The 21738-nt window shown below is 36.4% G+C and overlaps 1 protein-coding gene across 3 annotated transcripts in view; it reads right to left on the reverse strand.

Annotated features, from left to right (window-relative positions):
- Positions 1–21738, reverse strand: part of NOL10 (nucleolar protein 10) — a 137600-nt gene that overhangs the window by 46945 nt on the left and 68917 nt on the right. For all 3 annotated transcript variants that reach the window (XM_008584326.1, XM_008584328.1, XM_008584327.1), the window contains 4 exons: positions 10480–10606; positions 6824–6903; positions 6529–6627; positions 4215–4304 (listed from right to left, as the gene is read on the reverse strand). In XM_008584326.1, the coding sequence (XP_008582548.1) occupies positions 4215–4304; positions 6529–6627; positions 6824–6903; positions 10480–10606 (396 nt within the window). The remainder of the gene's footprint in view (positions 1–4214; positions 4305–6528; positions 6628–6823; positions 6904–10479; positions 10607–21738) is intronic.

Consider the following 21738-nt stretch of genomic DNA (forward strand, 5'->3'; position numbering starts at 1 on the left):
AGAAAAAAAAAAAAAAAAAAAAAAAAAAAAAAAAAAAAAAAAATTATGTATGTGACTGATTTTAAAAACCCCCAAATTTTAATTGGTGCTAAAAAAGCTTTAAAAAGAAAGAATATTTCAAATGTTAAAACTGATACAATCCAACCCAGAGTGTCTGTACATAATTGTATCTTTTCCCTAAAGAGATCAATTAATACTTTGCTATAAGCTCTTAACAGTATTTAATAATTCCTGAGGCTAAAGCATCTCTTCCATGGTTTCCCAGCCACAGAATACACCTGGCCTAGAGATATCACAGACACAGCCCTGACTGAGGTGAAGAAGAATCCAAGAATAGACGATTCATACAAAAATTTAAGGCAACAGTGAAAAATTGGCAGAAAAGGCAAACGTGCAGAAAAATGTAGGAAAAATGGCTCTAATCAAAACTCAGACTCTTACAAATCAAATGGACCACAGACGCCAGTGCCTCTCAAAGCTGCTTGTGTATACTGGGAGCTCAATATGTATTTGTTGAAAGAATAAAGGAATTAATTCTTAATTAGAACTAATACCACCAAATTTCTAAGATTAGATAATGTCCAGGTAATGCTTATTGACATTATGTGGTAGGTCACTTCCCACTGTAGGTTCAACATCAACTATAAGGTAGACATCGTATTAGACTTTTATTATGTTATCAGTGGTTGTAGTATTTGGGAACAAATTTCAGTGTCTCCTTCCATTAAATTTCAGTTGCAGCCAAAGCAGAACATAACTGCAAAATACTGACTTTTAAACCAGGAGATATCAGAGCTATTAAATTCCTAAAGTTTGAAGAGTTGAGTTCAAAGACAAGACTAACGACCTGCTGATGGATTTAACAATTCTTTCAAGAATTCCTTTTTTTTTTTTTTTGGAGACTGGCTGGTATGGGGATCTGAATCTTTCAAGCATTCTTTACAATTATAATGAAAGATTCTTTCCTTAATTCATGAATAACTTTTAAGGTCTTCATGTTACATAACATATGTTAAACAACAAATTATAAAAACTTTTTCTAAGAACAGTTTCAGATTTTATACTAAAAACCATATGTAAATATTTCTGGAATGAAACCGAGCTCTGATAATAGGGCCTAATTTGGGTCAGCAAGTCACCAAAATCAAGTTAGGGGCACATTTTATAAATACTACCTTCTAGCAGAATTTTGTCAGCAGGTAACATTGTTACAGAGACAGCACTTCTAGCTACAACAGGGGAGAGAAACCGCTGTCTGATGGAGGAAGATCAGAATTTCCAGGTTCTTCCCCCCGGCACTTGCAGTAGAAACAGGACACAGCCTGATAATTTTTCTCAGGGTAACCCACAAATAGGTTCTAAAATAAATAAATACCATGTAGATTATTAATTAGAGAATACGCAGCAGCAGAACTGAAGGCCAACAGAACAGATTTGACTGCAGGAAACGCACAGGCAAGTCCTCCATTTGCACCATGCCGAAAGGAATGAGCTTCCATGGTGTGGTTAAGTAATACCAGGTCCCCCAACAGCAGGCTCAAATTTCAGTTACCTCCTACATCAACTGTGAGTATTTACATAAAGTGCAAACTCGCTGCTAGCTCTTCAGTTCACAAATCCCCACAAAATAATAGGTGTGTAGCATGATCAGTGGCCAGTCACGCCACCTCTTTCAAAGCCTGTCAGTGACTGGTCACTGTATTCAGTTCACACAGACAGGAAGCATGTAGTTGCTGTGCTGTCTCCTTGGATCCCAAAGTTAAACCCATGTAACATTTTACAAAAATGGATAATTAAAGGAGAGAACTGGCCAACAAAAGATGAAAGTGAAGCAAAGAAAATATGAATCAGATTTAAATGAAGTTACAGGAAAAGAAAGCTGACCATGGGAATGCACTGCTGCTGGCTGGGACTCCACAGCCACAAAGGACCACAGTGAAGGTGAGCATCTTGGAATAAACGAGGAAAGCAGCTGTGACAAAATGAATGAATATGTCCCAGTGGAAGTGACACTAGCAAAAAACTTCATATTAAAGAACTCACAGTCATCTCCTGCTACTGAAAGGGCAAAGGATAAAACGTTGGCAACTCATCCTAACTTAAGGAGAATGACAATTTACTGATGTGAAGAAAAATGACGGTTCCACAGAGTAAGTCTAGGATGAGAAGGCAACTGTTCACAGTACTCTTGACAAGCTTGGCTTCCCCCAACCTCAGAAAAAGTCTACCAAAGAAAAGGGGGGATGGGGGCATGGGAAGGGGCTTCTCCTTCATCTTTACAATCATAGGGCCTTATAAAAAGGTTTCAGTAAGCCATGCCACACAAAGTAGCAAAAATAAAAATTTTTTTTTTTCTAAAGATGACCGGTAAGGGGATCTCAATCCTTGGCTTGGTGTTGTCAGCACCATGCTCAGCCGGTGAGCAAACCGGCCATCCCTATATGGGATCCGAACCTGCGGCCTTGGTGTTATCAGCACCGCACTCTACCGAGTGAGCCACAGGCCGGCCAGCAAAAATAAATTTTAATGTAAGTGTCCTACCCTCTATAACATTAAATCGAGTGATAAGGACTCACTCATAAGCATAAAACACACATAGGAAATCTGCAGCTTAAATTAGCTCCACTCTCTTTCTACTGAAGTTTTAGGGTGCATAAATCCAAAGATCACTTCCATTTAGCTTGTGAAATTACATTATGAAGTTGAAAAACTGCTTCCCTAATCAATCTTAGGCTCAGCTAACAAGAAAATCAACGTGACTACACTGAGGAGAAAGCCAACGTTGCAGGAAGCATATGGATTTCAAACACTTTAAGCTATACATGACGTTTATATACTTGTATATATCAGGAAGGTGCATAGCCATAGGGCATAGATATAAATTTAAATATTAATAAGTTTAAGGAATTGTTTCAACATTGGTGTATTATTCATGTAATGAAAATGGAAACATAAAAGCCATCTAGCTATTTACTTAAGGAAGAGTTCCAAAAATTGAGATTTAGATAATATATTCAAAGAATGTAAGTAATAGATGAGAATAAGGAGATACAGGGAGAGACTAAGGAAAGCAAGAGGAAGTAGTGAGTTTGAATCCACTTAGAAATCACAGCAGTAAGAATGCCCATATCTGGTTCTTGCATGTTATAGATGAAAAACCTGTGCTCTGGTGAACCTGAGGGAATCAGCAAAGGTTACACAAGCAGTGAGCAGGAGAGACAGAAACAAGACCTTGTAACTGAAGTCCTTGGGCCCTGATGAAGAGAAAGACAGACAGGCACACACAGAGCTCACTTAGCTCATGTTCACTTCTGTGACTGAAAACCAGAGAAAGAAAGAATAGCAACAAACAAAAACCTCCTGAGAGCTCCACAAAGCTGGCCCAAAGTTCCAAGGTTAAGCCCTTTATTCAGAGAGTTAGTCCTGCAGGCTCTCGCAGTGGGGAGACCAGACTTTTACAACACATTCTAGTACATAACCAAGCCTGGCCTGCCTGATGAGATGAGGAAACATGATTGGGGAGGACCCAGGAAGTCTGCATGTAACTGGAAAAATTATAAACATTGCCTTATTTCTGGACAATATTAGCCAAACAAAGCGCTGACCCTTATCTATTTTATGACTAATCTTCATCTATTTTCACATTAGGAAAGGAAGACAGGTAGCAGTTACATGTCAGACTGCGCAATCCCAATAATACCAAGTCTAAATAAAAATCAGCTACTTCTGGAGTGATAAATCTAATCAGCACAAATAAATTAGTATAAATAACCTAAACATTTAACAATAAAAGGACCAAGTAAATTATAATATATCCATAAGATTGAATATGCAGCCATTATAAATATTTACAAAAAGATTTTAACAAAATGGTAAACCAACAGTGTTATTTTATAAAATCAGGATATTTTACATATACGAGACTATCCTGCCATTATAGTTTATAATTTTAAGACAAATAAGACAGGAAGAAAATTCACTAAAATATTAACGATGTCTTTGTCTGGGTAGAAAAATTATAGGGCTGGCATTCTTTATATTCTTTCCTATTTTCAAACTTCCCATATTGAACATATACTATCTCATAAGGTGGGGGGAAAAAACCCCCACATATTTTTAAAGTAAAAAGAAACAATAAAAAAGATACAAGTTAATACTGTCAAGAAAATATAGAAACAATTTATCAATATTTTCTCTGCCTTATAAAATCTTACCTTAACTTTCTTTCTCCATGTAGATTTTTGCTTCTCCTCCTCCTCCTCGATTAATTTAAGCGCCAGCTCTTTGTTAACTTTTGGCAATTTCTAGTAATGAGAGGGAAAAAAAGCTGTACTAAGATAACTACATTCTAGCTTTAAAGGTTGACAGCTATATAAGGAGTAAAGCTTAACAAATAGGAGATATCTAATTCTTATTTTTAAAATTTCGTTATCCCTAGAGTAGCAAAGAATGTGGACACAAGTGATGTTATCAGGTGGGCCACGTGGCACAACAATAGCAACCTCGGCTTGTTGGTGGGAGGACTCACCCTCACCCATGCCTCTTCCAGCACACTGAGAAGCAAACGGGGAGAAGCTGTATTTGGCCTATATCAGCCACAGAGGGTACAGCACCCCTAAATGACAGACAGGAGGCCAGTAGGTCTGATACTGTAGCCCCTGGCTGGAGTTGCTGTGAACTGCTAAAATGCTACTAATAATACTAATTGCACTATTTCCTGCTCCTGAATAGCAAATTTCTAAAGGGAATTCTAGATACGAGTCTGACAACTCTCAGGATAAAGTTATAAGCTGTCTATTGTCTTTTTCCACTTAGTATTTTATGTTCCATGGTTTAATAAGAAAATACAACTTTGACAAGTACTGTAAAGAGGTGGGGCAAAAGTACCTGAGGGAGTTTGCATGTATTGTCCTCCCAGAACTTGTGGAAATCTGATCCCCAGTGTGGCAGTTTGAGTCACAGGGGTGGATCCCTCATGAGTGGATTAATGCTCTGCCTAGGTGGGGGGAGTAATGAGTGAGTTCTAGCTCTATTAGTTCCTGCTAGAGCTGGTTGTTGAAAAGACCCTGGCACCTCCTTTCTCTCTCTTGCTTCCTCTCGCCATGTGATCCGTTTGTACCCACTGGTTGCCTGCCACTTTCTGTCATGAGTAGAAGCAGTCTGAGGCCCACACCAGATGCAGCTGTCCCAGAATTATAAGCCAAATAAACCTCTGTTCCTTATAAATTACCCAGTTGCAAGTATTTTGTTATAAGCAACATAAATGGGCTAATACAGTACTCCATATCAGTCTCTCCTTGCCAACATCTATACACTCATTGCTCTTAAATAAACCTCTGTTCCTTATAAATTACCCAGTTGCAAGTATTTTGTTATAAGCAACATAAACGGGCTAATACAGTACTCCATATCAGTCTCTCCTTGCCAACATCTATACACTCATTGCTCTTAAAAACTGTTAATAGTCTGGAAAAAGGAAAAAGTATTTAGGTGATTTCAGAAAAGTCACTAGTCTTTTGGACTGAAAGAGTGTGGGTGTTTGTGTATGTATGTGTGTGCATATATCTTAACCAATGTTCAGTTATAAACACTTGTATCATTTGGTGATTAAACTTAATTAACGAGGGTAACTAGAGAGACTAGAAGGCAGGAGAAGGGAGACAGGACTTGCTCCTCATGTTTGCTTACTGTCTAGGTTTACACCGCACACCAACAGTTCACCCTAGAAGAAACAGGTGGCTACAGTAGCAACGGTGGATTCCGGCTTGTAGTTTCCAACACTCCCAGGAACATCCTCATCATACCTCAAGGACCCCAGCCCCAGCCTATGACCCCTCCCTCCTCAGAAGTCTGGGCCCCAGTTCCATGGGGCTCTCCCCTTTCTGTTCCCCAGCCCTGAGGTGATAGCTGCTTCTGCAGTTACTGCCTCTCTCATCCACACTTTAGTGTTTTAGCCTTTTTAGTTCTCTAATACCTGGTTAATAATTCCTTTTGCGGGGTGGTGGGGGCAGCTGGACAGTATGGGGATAGGAACCCTTGACCTTGGTGTTATCAGCACCATGCTCTATCAAGTGAGCTAACCAGCCAGCCCTTGTAATTAGTATGTATTATTATTATGTAATAATTCTTTACATTAAATTCTCTATACTAATAGTATAACATACATTTCCCATGATCCAAACAGAGAGCCTGAGATACGGCCAAAGGACAGTAGGAAACGGGGATTAGCAAAGCCCCAACACTCCAAAATCTTGAAAACCCACTTGAAACGCCATCAGATTTTCTTAGTGGGGGGTGAAAATTTCAGTCATTCTAGCATTATTTCTAATAATACCATTACCATGAGTTCATAATGATAAAACTGCAGAGTATCCACCCTTATGACAAACAAAGTATACCACAAATATCAGTAAAAGATGTAAATTAACAATGGAAAGCCAAGAAATGGGTGGTAGATTTCTTCGGGACGATATACAACATGAAAACAAAGTGCTCTTTGGTAAATTCAATGGTGAGTATAATATTTACCTTTAATTGCACTCTCTGTGCACGTGTTTCTTCTATCTTCTGTCGAATTTTATCTTTCCTATATTCTTCATAAGCAAATGGATTTACCATCAATTTCACCTTTTCGAAATGAAAAAAAAAATTCAAAATAAAAGAATGGTATTTAGTAGCATCATATTTCATATACACCATGACTATTATGCCAAAGAACAGACAGATCCCTTACAAATCATATGCTTTATGAATGGCCAAGAGGAGAAGAAATGGCTGCAGATTGCTCACTAGTCACCTAAAAGCACTGTAGTTTTGTATTTACCTTGTGATAGAGTCTTATATCCATGAAAAATCCATGCATATATGCCCGGAGAAAAGGTGATCCAATGAGATGTGTGAGCCCTGGGAAAAGTTAATCAGAAGAGGGCAAGTCCTTATGAAATCTTGATTAAAATTTAACAATTTTTCTTGGACAACAACTTGATTATAATAAGATTTCACTTCTGAGTAAAAATTTAAAGATCAGAATTACTAATCTTCTTTGATATCTACAGAGAAAATTTAATCCACTTCAGCAGTATCGACCTTATTTTAAATGTAATAGTAAGCATAAAAATGATTTTTAAAAAGTCTTTATGAACTATGATAGACTCATAAAGATGGTTCTTTATACTAGTGGTTCCCAAATTTCTGGATTCCACAAACCAGTTCAACTTAAAAAAGAATACTGGGGGGATCAACAATAAATTGCCAACTTTTATTTTTCCAAAAAGGGTGGGGGGGGGTTTACATACCATCTCATGATTTACAAAAGCAAAGGACACTGTCACAACAATAATGTAGAAAGGACAGAGCCTTCCTAAGAAAGAACCACTGACACATTCATACCAACATATACAAAACATACACATTCACATGTTTGCAACACATACATCACACACACACACACACACACACACACACACACACACACACTTCATCGTGGTCTAATGATAAGCTCACTGCCAATCAGTGTTTGGAAACCCTGCCTTAAAAAATACCTTCAGTAGGTATTTTTTCAGTAGATTACACTTAGAATTAGTGGTGCTGATTGTCACATAAGGACGCTCTGCCTATGTCACAGAAAGTATTTATTAACTGCAAATATTTACAAAGAAAAATGTTATGAGACTATTTATATTCAGAATAAGACCACATGTAATACACCCACATGAAGGGCAGCTTTGGTTACTGTCTTTCTAAGGAAAACATTATACTGATTTCCAAATTTTAGAAATATATATCCATCTAGACCTGAAAATCAGGCACTAGGCAAAACCCACATAGTAATACAAAATAGTATATACTATAGAACAACATAAAAAGGCAAAATTAAATTTAGCATAATCTTATAAAGTAATTATAAGACTTGGTCAGAAAAATGCTTTCCTAGAGTTTGTTAGGTTAATAAAACTCTAGGGTTTGGATTTTCACAGTGGAATCAAAAAAAAAAAAAAAAGAGAGGGCTGAACTTTAACGAAATGTACCAATGAACAGCAATCTAATTTTATGTATCTAATCTTCCCTCAGAATAATCAATCTGATTAATCACCAAATTATAAAATACACATGAATAATTTTGATTTTAAATAAAATATTAATAGAGGAAACAAAATGATTTTTGAGCAGCAGCATTTCCTATAGTTAGCTCCACAGAACACCAGTCTCAAGAGATCTTCTGAGGAAAAAAGGATTCTGTGGTCAGCTAAGTCTGGGAAATGTTTCATGCTTTCCTCCCCTGCCTGAAGATTGGCAATGTACAATGATATTAAAGGCTCTTGGAAGTCTGTAAGTAAAGAGATTGATTTAACTTTGCTTAACCTAGCATTTCCCAAACTTCTTTTACACAAATCTCTTAAAATAAGTTAACATGCATTTACTCTATTTTAGACACTGTGCTGAGTACTTTTCAGGCATTATCTGATTCATTCTCCAAGCAACCCTGTTGTAGGTAGGTACCATTATTACTCCCATTTTACACATGAAGAAACCAAGACTTAATATGGTTAAGTAAGTTGGCCAAGTCACACAGATATTAAGTGGTAGAGGTGGGATGTAAACCCATGTCATTCTGTGCTAGTACCCGTGATATTAGCCACTATGCTATCTACCCAGTGCTTCTTACGGAAGTGACATTCCACAGAATGTGCTGTGGGAAATACCAAGCTGTAGGACCTGCCATACCTGGGGAGAGTCAGAACTTGCAAGTATATTCGATATTACTAATGTTCCACCTAAAATAATCTTAGGAAACAATGGAAGTTAGTTACATCTACTTTTAAGATAATCTATTTAGAAGGTTTATATATATATAATGGGGAAATCTGTTGAAAAATGATGACCAATGGCTCATTTAATATTAAAAGATAATAATATACATAAAAATACTTTAACTGATTTCTTCACCAATAAAGCACCCAAAATGTACTAAACATGGTAGTTTTAAAAAAAATCCACAAAATAACAATGGCTTTTTTCTCTTCCAATTAAGAATGTGGGTGAATGTGATACAAGTGTATTATAAAAATTATGCTGGTGATATTGAAGAAGGCACTTCAGTAGGAAGATCCTATTTCATTCATAAGTTATTTTGTAAAAGGTTGAATATAGTTCTTTTCTTTTTAAACACATTAAATAACTATTTTGGTGGTAACTGGAAGAAAATGATTCTGCCTGGATTAACTGTGCTATGAGACACAGTTTAAAAATAAAGGTTAAAAATCATTCATTCATAAGTTATTTTGTAAAAGGTTGAATATAGTTCTTTTCTTTTTAAACACATTAAAATTTAAATAACTATTTTGGTGGTAACTGGAAGAAAATGATTCTGCCTGGATTAACTGTGCTATGAGACACAGTTTAAAAATAAAGGTTAAAAATCACTAGATTAACCTAATTATGACATGATTAGATTTTCTTTTAATATTCAACTGCTGTTTGTACATCTATTTATTCCAAAGACTACTAAGTTGCCTAGATTTGTGAAGAAAGGACCCCCTAAGTTTTCTCGCTCTCAATAATTTGCTATGTAGCCCTTTGCCAACTATACAAGGGTACTTCAAAAAGCTCGTGGAAAAACAGAATTAAAAGATAATGCAGACGTTTCCATGAACTTTTTGAAATACTCTTGTAGAACAAGATTAGCAAAACCTATTCTATCCTACAAATGAGCGCTAGGCAAGTGGGATGCACATGCTCTTCCAAGGGGCTGAGAAGGCTGAGGGGAACAGCATGAACTCTAGGTTTAAAATCCAACTCTCAAGTTTACTACCATTGGAGCTTTTGGCAAGTGACTTTATCTTTCCATATCTCAGTTTCCTTATCTATAAAATGGAATCATAATAGTACACACTCCACAGGCTGCGAGGATTAAATGTGTTATATGCAGAATGCTAAGAACACTACCTGGCACGCAGTAAGGCCTGTGTGAGTATAAGTGTTTGCTATTTTATAAGACATTTCTTGCTTTGTGACCTTTAAACATAAAGTTATTATTAAGCTTCTACTATATTTAAAGATTTGATCTATAGGTTCTAAGTTTTGGATTCAGTCTTTTATAAACCAACCTAAAAGAAAGCCAGAAATGATCTACTTGTGGTCTCTGAGATATTTTCAAAACCCTATGATACTCAGTAATATTTGTAAAAAAAAAAAAAAAAAAACAAAACCACAGCTTTCTTGACAGATATTTTTTTTCTATACATAGACAGTATGCTAAAAGAAATTATTTCTCATTTAAGGTACAAAAAAGCTTCAGTAGGTTGAATTTACTTGAACCTTTCTCTAAACAGAGATTATAAATCTGGCAATTTATGGTATTTTTAATATCTGATTTAGCAGAAACAGAAGATTTGGAAAATCAGATAACACACCTCAGCAAATTCTAATGTTCAAAACTCAAAAAAAAATTTTATAAACATTTTATGGTAATTATCTTACCTAAATTTTCAAGGTCCTTCTTGGTGACAAATTTGTAATCATCATAAACTGTGCTTTCTGGATTCTCTTCTAATTCTTCTGTCAAGTTGTCTAAAAAAGAACACCACCTAGGAGCAGGACCCAAAACCTGTTGGTGTTTATTAATGGGTTAGCAAAGGCACATTCTTACTATGTCACCTAAGACTTCATTATTTTACAATCAGATTTCCTGAAATATAATTTTTAAATCCTGTTTCTATAAGAAGTATCGAAAAATAACTGCAATGTGTATAATGAACAAGTATATAATGGAAGAGAATAAACAAAGTAGGAAGAATTTAGGCTTGTAAAGGAAAAAAAATCTCACTTAGTTTGAGATACAAAGGTATTAATGAATGTTCTTACATTAGAACTATCAAAATACAGGTAAATAGTTCAGATAACTATAACATTCATCCATTCATCCAACACCTCCCTCATTTAAAATAGTACTAGAATTCCACAAAAGCATATTTGGTACACAAAATTTTTAAGTTTGCCACCTGCAACAAACAAAAGTCTAAAATGAGAATTACCTTCTTCCAAGGTTTTTAACTAATTACTTGATAATTACATTCCACTCTGTATAGCCTGCTTCATTTAATTCATTTATTTCATTAAAAATTAAAATTCATAAATAAAAAACCAAAAAAATTAAAATTCTATACTATAGTTAATAACAATGTATTGTGTTCTTGAAAATCACTGGGAGTAGGTTTTAAGTATGTGAGGTAATGCAAATGTTAGCCATTCCACAATGTATGAATGTTCAAAACATCACGCTGTACATGATAAATATACGCAATTATTGTCAGCTTAAAATAATTAATTTAAAACCATTTATGCATATAGAATTCTTCAGACCTAACCTAACTGGGTGGCCAGGACCCACAAGTTATCCCAACGAAAGGTTGAGGAACAAAAGACTGAACAGAGTTTATAACTAACTAATAAAATATGAAAAGCTAAGTATGTAATTCAGCTAATTCCATAAAATACTGTGATTGCTTTGTACTTTTTTTGCTGCTGATACAAATCTTTCCCAAAACAATGCTGCATCCTCTGAGGTCAATGCATATTCCAAAGGAAACCTGCTCATTCAGTGGAGGAGATATGCTACTGAAACCCTCCCTTAAGTTGGAGGCTTTCCGACAGGTAAAAAAAAAAAACAAAAAACCCGAATCATAATGGAAATGATTAAATCTAGCTTAAACTTTTTGGAGAAGGAATGGCAGGAGGAAGAGAGTTATAATAAAGAAAAACAGCCCATTAACACCCTCTTTAATTAAAAAAAAAAAGTAGATGTTACATATGGCCATACTTATTAAGTTATATTATTTTGCCTGATTAGAAAGGGTGATTCCCCATGCCTCCCACAACACACTTAAGTCTATGGGGCTCATGAACATGAAAATCAACTCTTAATGAGCATAAACGGAGTCTTATAGATAAGATTCATACTAGCATTATTAAGTTATATTATTTTGCCTGATTAGAAAGGGTGATTCCCCATGCCTCCCACAACACACATAAGTCTATGGGGCTCATGAACATGAAAATCAACTCTTAATGAGCATAAACGGAGTCTTATAGATAAGATTCATACTAGCATAATCAACATAATTTTTAAAAGCATTAAGTAAAGGCTTTCATACACTAAGTAGTTTGACTAACCATAAAGGACAAACTAAAGAAATGCAAGGCATTTAAAAAATTCAATGTAGAACACTTTTTAAAGAAACTGTTATGATTTTAAGCAATTTTAGGACAGTAGCTTGAAGACTACAAATATTTATATTAAATGCTACTACATATAAAGCACTGTGCTAAACCAGAGAAACTGAGCATGATTTCCCTGAAGAAGTTTAAAAGCTAGCTAGGGTAGAAAGCCATGTGCATGTACGTGCAATCACATGTGCACACGCACTCACACACTCATCTAAAGCAATGGACTGAGACTGACAGATGATGGCTGGAAAAAACTGGGGAGGATGGGACATTGAATAAGTATTATCTAAAAGGACCTGAGGTTGGAATGAATACATGAGCAAGCTAGGAAAATCATGGGGTATTTTCTGAGAGTGAAAGAGTTCAGGTACTTGCAGCTTCAGAGGTATCTGCTTCCAATCAGTCATAAATCTGAAAATGTGAAGCTCTACTATATAATAGCATATTTCCTAAGAAAATCTTTTCTTCATTTAGGCAGGATAAAAGTACACTATTCACTTTTCTAGAATATAAGATCCAAGATATTGTCTCCTTGGGAGGTGAAGGACTCCATCTGTTTTGTTAACTGCTGAGTTTCCAGTACTTAGAACAATGCCCACCAAGTGGTAGGTGCTCAATAATTATTTGATAAATAAATCTATTCATACATAAAGCACATATGAATTTCATGTGCACAAAGTACTAAAACTTAAACGGTCCTCTTCACAAAAGTATTTTTTAAGTGGCTTGATCTTCCTTATTCAGATAAAAATACTCAAATACCTCACCATAAAACTATTGGACACAATAACACTTTTTGGTAAAGGTCAGATCTATTCTGACTCCTATGAAAGGGGGTACTGGTTACCCAAAGGACCTCAAGATAAAGTAGTTCTACCTTTAAATCAGTGCTAAACATGGGCTTGGCTTCAAAGATGACAAAAAGATCACAAAAAGATCATACCGTGTGCACTGATTTTTCTTGGGGGTGAGGGGTAAGAACACTAAAATATCAGACCAGATCTGAATTTACTTTCACATAGCCCTCTTTTGTATGTTCCACAACATTCTTTTTGATTAGCTCTGGATTCTAATGGAATTGTTTTAAACTGCCTCTCAGGGGACAGGTGCAGTTATGGTAAATAATCTCTGCAATCAGATTCATGGCCATTAAATTTTATAGGTGGAAATATTTCCATAAAAAACAAAACTAAATATAGTGGTTGATTTTATTAATCACGTTTCTCCAGTTCCTCTTTAGAGAAAAAAAATCAGAACCATCATAACAAAGTTGAAATTACTGACTTACACTGGTACTAACTGCAGGTTTTATCTACATTAGAGCTTTCCTCAGAGGCTTACCATTAAGTTGCAAAAATAGTGGTTGGCTTAACCAATAAGGAGGGCTTAACCACGTGCCACAGCTCTCTGATGTACCTACGGTGACCACGATATTAATGTGTAAAAATTCCTTGCTGTCTTCAGAGTCACAACATATGCTAAACCTCAACTAATCCTTAAAAATACACTAATTTACTTCCTAAATTTCAAGTTTTGCAACTTGAGGAAAACATTCTTTTTAACCACTGGCGGACTATTACTACTACAAACTTTCCAGGTTTTCTGTACTGTCATCATACAGCATTGTTATAGTCCATACTTCAGTCAAAACTGATTATTGCCTGCTTATCTACATTTTATTTGTATCTTAAGAGTTTTGTGTCAGAAAATTGGTGAAGACTGTTCTATTTTAAACTTCTATTATCTGTTAATGACCTTTCACTTGTAATTTATAAAAATGTCTTAAAGTTACAGGTCAGTCGAAGTAGAGAACTGAAAACTTATTCACCAGATCGTTAGAAAGGGATAATGTGGATCCCTCAGCAACTTTAATGATAATATCAACCAATCTAAATGGAAATACTTGGTCCTCCAAAATATGAAAGAATCTCTACCTATCAACATGCTGCAGGAAGGCCTTAACTCAAATGCAGCCAAGCATCTGCTGTTCCAATCCATTTAGGCAGAAGAATCAATTTCAAAGTACAAGAAAATACATGCCACATGCCCAAGATTATCATCTGCTTCTGTGATTACAATCTGCCTTTAAGATATTATTTATGCTCAATTTTAAAACTCAAAATTCTCATATATTCTAGCAATGGACAAGAATGACTAGGAGTGGGAAGGAAAAAGGATGAACATTAAAATTCTTAGGGAGTTGACTGAAGTATCCCCCTTCCCCCACTCTACTTTTGAAAAATCACTGTTTTACATCCCAAAGCTATGTTGAGCAAGAAAAAAAAAAAAAAAAAAAAAAAAAGACTGAGGACTACTAGATGAATGATTTTAACAGATCATGGGTGACGAAAACAAAGTACTATTAATTATTACAGACAACCAAAACATACTCAGTATAAATGCCACCATTTTTTCCACTTACAATGCCATTGAGTATGACAAAATACTTTCATTGCTTTAGCTACTATGAATATGAATACGAAAATAACTGATAACAAAGAATAGCATTTGAATTTGAAATGATCATCTTGAGTTTTCAACCAATAATTTAAAAAACAATTTAAAAATTTTTAGCCACTGAGAAAACTCTTAATTACACAAACAGAAGTATATAATATTTCAATCACATGCAGTCAATTTTTTAAAATATGCTTTTACAAAATTTGCAGAATGCATTACAGAACACAGTGTGAAATGGGACACATTTTTGAATAATAACAGGAAAGAGAAGGATGACACGTAGAGAATATCACATGAAAAAGGACACAGTATACTCTTTTAAATTCAAGAAATAAAAGTAGACAGGCTGGCCTGTGGCTCACTTGGCTGAGCGTGGTGCTGACAACGCTAAGTCAAGGGTTAAGATCCCCTTACCGGTCATCTTTAAAAAAAATAAAAGAAAAGAAAAAGAAATAAAACTAGAACCACTAAAATATAAGGAGGTAGATTTAATTCAATTTTCAATCATCATATATTTACTGAGTTCCATATTTTTTTGTTCTTTTGAGTCCCATATTTATAATGTTCCAGGTACAATGTACCCTATAAAAATAGGTAGTAGAATGAAACCCAAAAGGAAAAGAGTTGTTTCAAATATAGCAATACTTATGTGGAACGACTAGATAATTCTTAATTTCTTCAACTTCATTCATTCCTTCAAAAAGTTAACTGAGCATTTACTAAAAGCTAACCACTAAATGTCAAATACGAGTGAAACAAAACATGCAAGACAAATGAGCACCATTATCATTGGATAAGTGCTGTAACTAAAACTTTAAAAGGAGCCCTTTGTCTGCTGAGGCAGATCAAGATAGCTTTGAAGGGAGCATTTGAACTAGACCTTGAAGAACCCTGTGAAGTTACGATTTTCTAATCAGTAAAACTTAATTGCCATACTAAATAAAAGAATTCAATGCTACACAAAATTGATATATTTCACTCATTAATTACACAGAAGACGCTTGGTTAGAAGAATCATCAATTTTACCTTTTAGTGATCTTATACTCTTACAATCCTAAAAACTCAATTTAAACTTTTTTTTATGTTATAATGACACCATTAAACAGGTAAGAACAAGCAACAATGCAGAGTTTGAATATAAAATAATTATACCATTTAGCAACCATATAAATTACCTAGCTATTTTATCATAGAACTGTTTTTAGGACATTATAAATATGAGTTCTGGAACTAGAGAAATAATAAAAACAATAACAATAACAACAACAACAATAATAGCACTAGCAACCCACACAGAGGTAGAGGTAGAGGTTTTAACCCCCTATACTAGAATTTAAAATCAGGCCTAGGGCCGAGCCCGTGGCGCACTTGGGAGAGCGCGGGTTCAGATCCTATATAGGGATGGCCGGTGCAATGCACTCACTGGCTGAGCGCGGTGGGCAGGTCACAAAAAGGACAAAAAAAATCAGGTCTAACCAGAGATCTGTTACTCTTAACTCGAGACTATAACTCTTTATCAGAAACCCTGGGGCTAGGGATGAATGCAGATTTTTTTGCATTTTAAAGAGGTAATGCAGTTCATATACTGAATATTACATAAAATCTTTGGTGGGGTCTGGGTCAGTGGCCCATAATCAAATTAACATGTCTGCAACGAATCCACATATATTCACAGCAGTGATTTGGGATCACTAAAGACTAGAAAGAGCCTCATCATTTCACATCAGGTATGAGATCTAACAAATCAGGTCAGGGCGCACTACCAATGAGTTATAATAATATTTTCAGGGCTTTTTTGATTTCAGAATTATAGGTAAGAGGCAACGGAGCTGTACTATCATGTAAATATACAAACTATATAAAGCTATACATAGTAAACATATACTAAATATAACTATACTATAAATGTCATTTTTGACCACTACTATGATAAATGATGATTTTTCTAATTATATAGTCTCCATCTCCAGTGGGAGAATGGGATTTTGCCAATTAAGATGACCAACTCTGCAATACAGAAACTCAGAAAATTTTTTTCCAGCTTTTCCTCCATTATTGGTTGAAAGGCCCCGCTAGCACCAGCATATACTTTCAAATTCTGACAGCTGAGTCTTAATAATAAGCGATCATAAGACTAAAAGAAACAACTGGTGAGACAAAGGGAGTGGCCATATCTTTAAGCATGTAATTGCTTTTGAAACATTATGAGCTGCCTAACTGCGCATCTAAGTTTACATGCACTTGTGTGAGCAATTTATGAGTCATTTAAAGGTACGCTACTTGTAGTGCTTTGTTCCTAAAAAATCAGATTAGCAAAGATGCAATTTAACTTCAACATTTTTAAAGAGTTATTTTTAAGAAAGAGAAAAATTATTATCTGCCATAATTCAATTTTGACTTAGCTTCTGAAAAAGTAGTATAGGCACTGAAATGAAATAAGAAAAATAAGATCATGTGAAAAAAATGTAAGATTGCTTACATCAGCTGATCAAGCAACAGTTAATCTACACGAGGCTCTGTGTTGACAAATAAGCATAAGACAGCATGCCCGTCTATATGCAAGGGCAAGAGGAGATAGGACACCCCAAGCAAACATTTAAATACAAAATTAAAACTGATTTTAAGAACCAGAGAGTTTTCAATTAATAATGTCACCTCCTCCTCTCCAAGTCTTGTTAATTCTTTTTTTTTTTTGGCAGCTGGCTGGTACAGGGATCAAACCCTGGACCTTGGTATTTTCAGCACCTTGCTCTAACCAACTAAGCTAACCAGCCAGCCCTCAAGTCTTGTTAAAATGACAGTAAATGTGGGCCGGCCCGGTGGCGCACTGCTACAGTGCGCCGCTCGGGAGCGCGGCAGTGCTCCCGCCGAGGGTTCGGATCCCACATACAGACCAGCTGCTCACTGGCTGAGCGAGGTGCGGGCGCAACACCGAGGGTTGCGATCCCGTTTGCCGGTCCCGGTCCGGTACGGGCGTGACACTGAGGGTTGCGATCCGTTGCCAGTCACGAAAAAAGACAAAAAGAAAAAAAAAAAAAAATGACAGTAAATGAATATAAAAAGCTATAAATCTTCAAGGGCAAAAAGAGGCTGGTGGGTTAGCTCAGCTGATTAGTGCACAACCTTATAACACCAAAGTCATCATGGGTTTGGATCCCCATACTGGACAGCTGCCAAAAAAAAAAAAATTAAAAAAAAAGGACAAAAAGAACAGAAGAGAATATAGTGGTTTGAGAGATTTAACCTGGTAAAGTGAGTGCTTACAGAGGCAGAGAACAAAAAGAAAGAAGAATAAATATATTCCTCCCTTAGGATCCTTGGGGCCAGCACTTCATAGCTCCAAGTATCTGGGAAGACAGGATGAAGCACAGGCCTGAGTGAAGGGAAGGGACGATGGAGTTGACAAACACTTAAATTCCCACCACCACTAAGGAGATCAGAGGACAATTCTCTGGAGAAGGGGAACCAACGCTACTCCACACAGTGGGGCAAAAGTAAGACAATTAAATGGCAGTCTACATATCCAGTGTGGGGCCCTCAGCTCCTTTTCCAGCTCCCAGAATCCCAGAAACCAAGCATATGTTGCTGTGCCAGCCTGCCTACATCCCCAGCACCTCAGAAAAAAACTGAGGGATTCTTCTTTGGAGAAAATTAAAGGTCCCAGAGGATAGACTTTGAGATACTGATATGTGAGAAATGTCATTAGCTGAAGGGTCAGCATGACAACTGCCAGTGGACAAGACCACCATGTACAAAGAGCTTCCCATCAGCATTTTAATGCCTTATTCTTAAACAAGAATAGATTGCCAAAGAAATAGTGGTACTATCTTTCAATTCTATCTTCCCATGAATTTTATTTTTTTTTTTTGGAGGGGGGAAGAGCTGGCCTGAACAGGGATCCGAACTCTTGACCTCAGTGTTATTAGCACACGCTCTCCCATGTGATTTCCATGGACTTTCTGAAGTACCCTCATAGATTGCCAAAGGTCACCATTCATTTATTCAACAGAGAGTTACTGTTGGCATTTCCCCTTCATTTTAGATACTCAGAGAACAAAACCAACACAATCCTTACCCTCAGAGAGCTTTCATTCCAGAAAGGGGGAAAAACAAACAAACAAGGGGAAGACAGTGCAGAGCATGACACAAAAAGGTAAGTGCTGTGGGAAAATAAAGCACAGAAGGAGAATCAAAGGGAAAGGGATGAGGGATGGACAGGGAAGCCTTCGCTGAGGTGACAAGTGGACAGAGACCTGACGAAGAGAAGGGAGTGACCCATGAGAATATCTGGCAAGTGCAAAGCCTTGAAGTCAGAACTGCTCAGCACGTCTGGGGAGCAACAGAAAGACCCGTCTAGTATAGCTTGAACTGAGGGAGCGAGGGAGAGTGGGGGCTGGGTCATGCAGGGTCACGCAGGCCATGGCAGAGCTTCACCTTCTACTCTGAGTGAGGTGGAAGCCATCGGACAGCCCTGAGCAGAGGAGTTGGCATGATCTGACTTGGATTTACAAGGATTACTGTGACAAAGTCTGGGAGACTTATTGGTTCCTAGCATTTATGGAAATCTCTGTTCCATCATTAGCTGACAACTAAGTAAACCAAGCAGAGATTTCAGTGGCCAAACATAAAGAAATCAGATTTTATAGAATTAGACCAAGAGAGTCACTAAGCAAACAAACAATAACAACAAATGGGGTGGGGGTGGGCGGTTGTCTGAGTTCCATAATTTCTAAATTATATTATTTAAAGCTTCCAGTTATCCACAAAAAAGCACAGATTGCACGTGTTGACACGAAAAGAACAGGAAACATACAGCCCATACACAGGGAAAACAGCAGTCAACAGAACCTGTCTTTAAGAGACAGGTTCTTGCAGTAAGTCCAAACGCTGGACTTCCTAGATAAAGACATTTGCAAACTGATGACTGGATGACAGGACGTGAGGTGTCCGTGCGATGGAATACCACTCAGCAACGGAAAGGAACGAAGTACCAATCCATAACACAACACGCATGAACCCTGAAAACATCATGCTAAGTGAAAAACAGACTACATAGTGTATGACTCCATTTACATGAAATGTCCAGAAAAGGCAAATCTACAGCGAATGAAAACAGATGAGTGGTTGCCAGGGGATGGGGGTAGGGGGAGAGCATGGGCAGTGACGGGTACGGGCCATCTTTTTGGTGTGATGAAATGTCATCGAATTAGACAGAGTAATCATTGCACAACACTGAATATACTAAAAACCACTGGATTATACACTTTAAAGGGGTAAATTTTGTGGTATGTGAGTTTTATCTTAATAAAGCTGTTATTTTTAAAAATCTAATTGAGGATCACACTGCATTAGGTTAATACGTCTCTTTATTTTCCTTTAATCTAGAAGAGTCTCCTTCACCTTTACTGCCTTTCAGGATGTGGATACTTTTCTAAGAGTTCAAGCCAGCTCATTTGTAGAGGTCCCCATAATCTTCCTCTGCTGAGTTTTCCTCATAATTAGATCCAGTTAAACATTTCTGGCAAGAATCACACAGGCAATGCTGGGCCAAAAGAACACTTAAAACTGTTTCTACATTAAGTGTCTGGTTTTGCATTATCAATATTTGTAAAGTCATGTGTTCACAGCATTTTGTTTTCATGTATCTTTACATTTGTAATTTTTCTTCCTTTTTTTGAATTTTTGGTATAAAATGAGGTTCCAGGAAGAGGAGCAATAAGGGTTTGTCTGGGGACTATCTCCCAGGAGCCAATTAGGCTTAAATTCCTGATGAAGCTACCCTGGGCTATAGAAGGAAAGGCCAGAAAGATGCAAAAAGCACTTATTACTCCTCCATGTGTTTGTGCACACACACGTGCGCGCGCGCACACACACACACACACACACACACAAACTGGAAAGACAAGTAGGATTAGGGATAGAGCACACCTTGGTTCTTTTCAAAAGTAGATGATAGGAAATTACCTCTTAACAAATTTATCTGAAAAGACTATGCCTACAGATAGCCTATAGATATACTATCTTGTTTCCTTATTTCCCCCCAATGGAAAGACATATGTACAAAATCAATCCACTCCTTTTCCCTTTTTAAAGTTTTAACATTTATTTGAGGAGCTGTCAAGGAAGCTTCTGGGACACCAAATAACAATATACTGAAAACTAAACTCACATATCTACTGAAGATTTATGAACTTTGAACTTAGCAGTATTCGGAACATGTAAGCTTATTCCCGCTAAAATTAGGAATAGGAAATAGAATTACCAATGCAATTTAAGTGAGCAATAATTTTATTCAAAACAATGAAATTCCTTCATAAAACAAATCTCTTCAAGTTCTCTCTTAAGTATTCAAAACTGATTTATAGTCTAAGTTATTATAAATTGAGGTATAATGAAAAGTTTTACTTGAGAAAAAGTGCTTTTCTCTGCTTACCTATTTTTTTTCATGAAAAATTACAAATGATATACTAAATAACATAAAATCTTCAGTTTCCATCTTCCTTCAATTCTCAAGGGAAAAAAAAAATCTTAACATGGTCCCAATCTTCAAAGCCTACCATTAGTTGTTTCTTTTAAGATTTCCCATTCATTCTTTCTTGAAGAGCCTGGCCTTGCACCTAGGCTACAAACCACCATATGATGTTTCCCATATTACATTTGAAATTCCAGTGCAGTTTCCTAGAGTTTGAAATAACAATGACTCCAGCAAAGTTAAAGTACACTACTTCCAGCCTTTTCCTCTCCCAATCTCCTAACTACACTAAAATGCTAAACCTTGCACTCATGTGCACACACACATACCCCATGGGTACTAAAGGTAAAGGCACTTGGTCCATTTTATCATATGAGAATGAATTCATCTTTTTGATCACACACCTGGTAATGAGCACTCTTCAAGATCTTGTTTTGTCATTTTATTTCTGCCAAGAATTACACAGATGGTTTAGTGCATTATCCTTGGACAGCACATCAGTAGTTTCCTGGTACTACCCTACTTCCTTGCAGGCAAAGGTATTTATTAATAACTTTTCAGAATATTCTTATTGCCTTCT

Source organism: Galeopterus variegatus, unplaced genomic scaffold (assembly GCF_000696425.1).
Source record: "Galeopterus variegatus unplaced genomic scaffold, G_variegatus-3.0.2 Scaffold3225, whole genome shotgun sequence".
NCBI classification, from domain to species: Eukaryota; Metazoa; Chordata; class Mammalia; order Dermoptera; family Cynocephalidae; genus Galeopterus; species Galeopterus variegatus.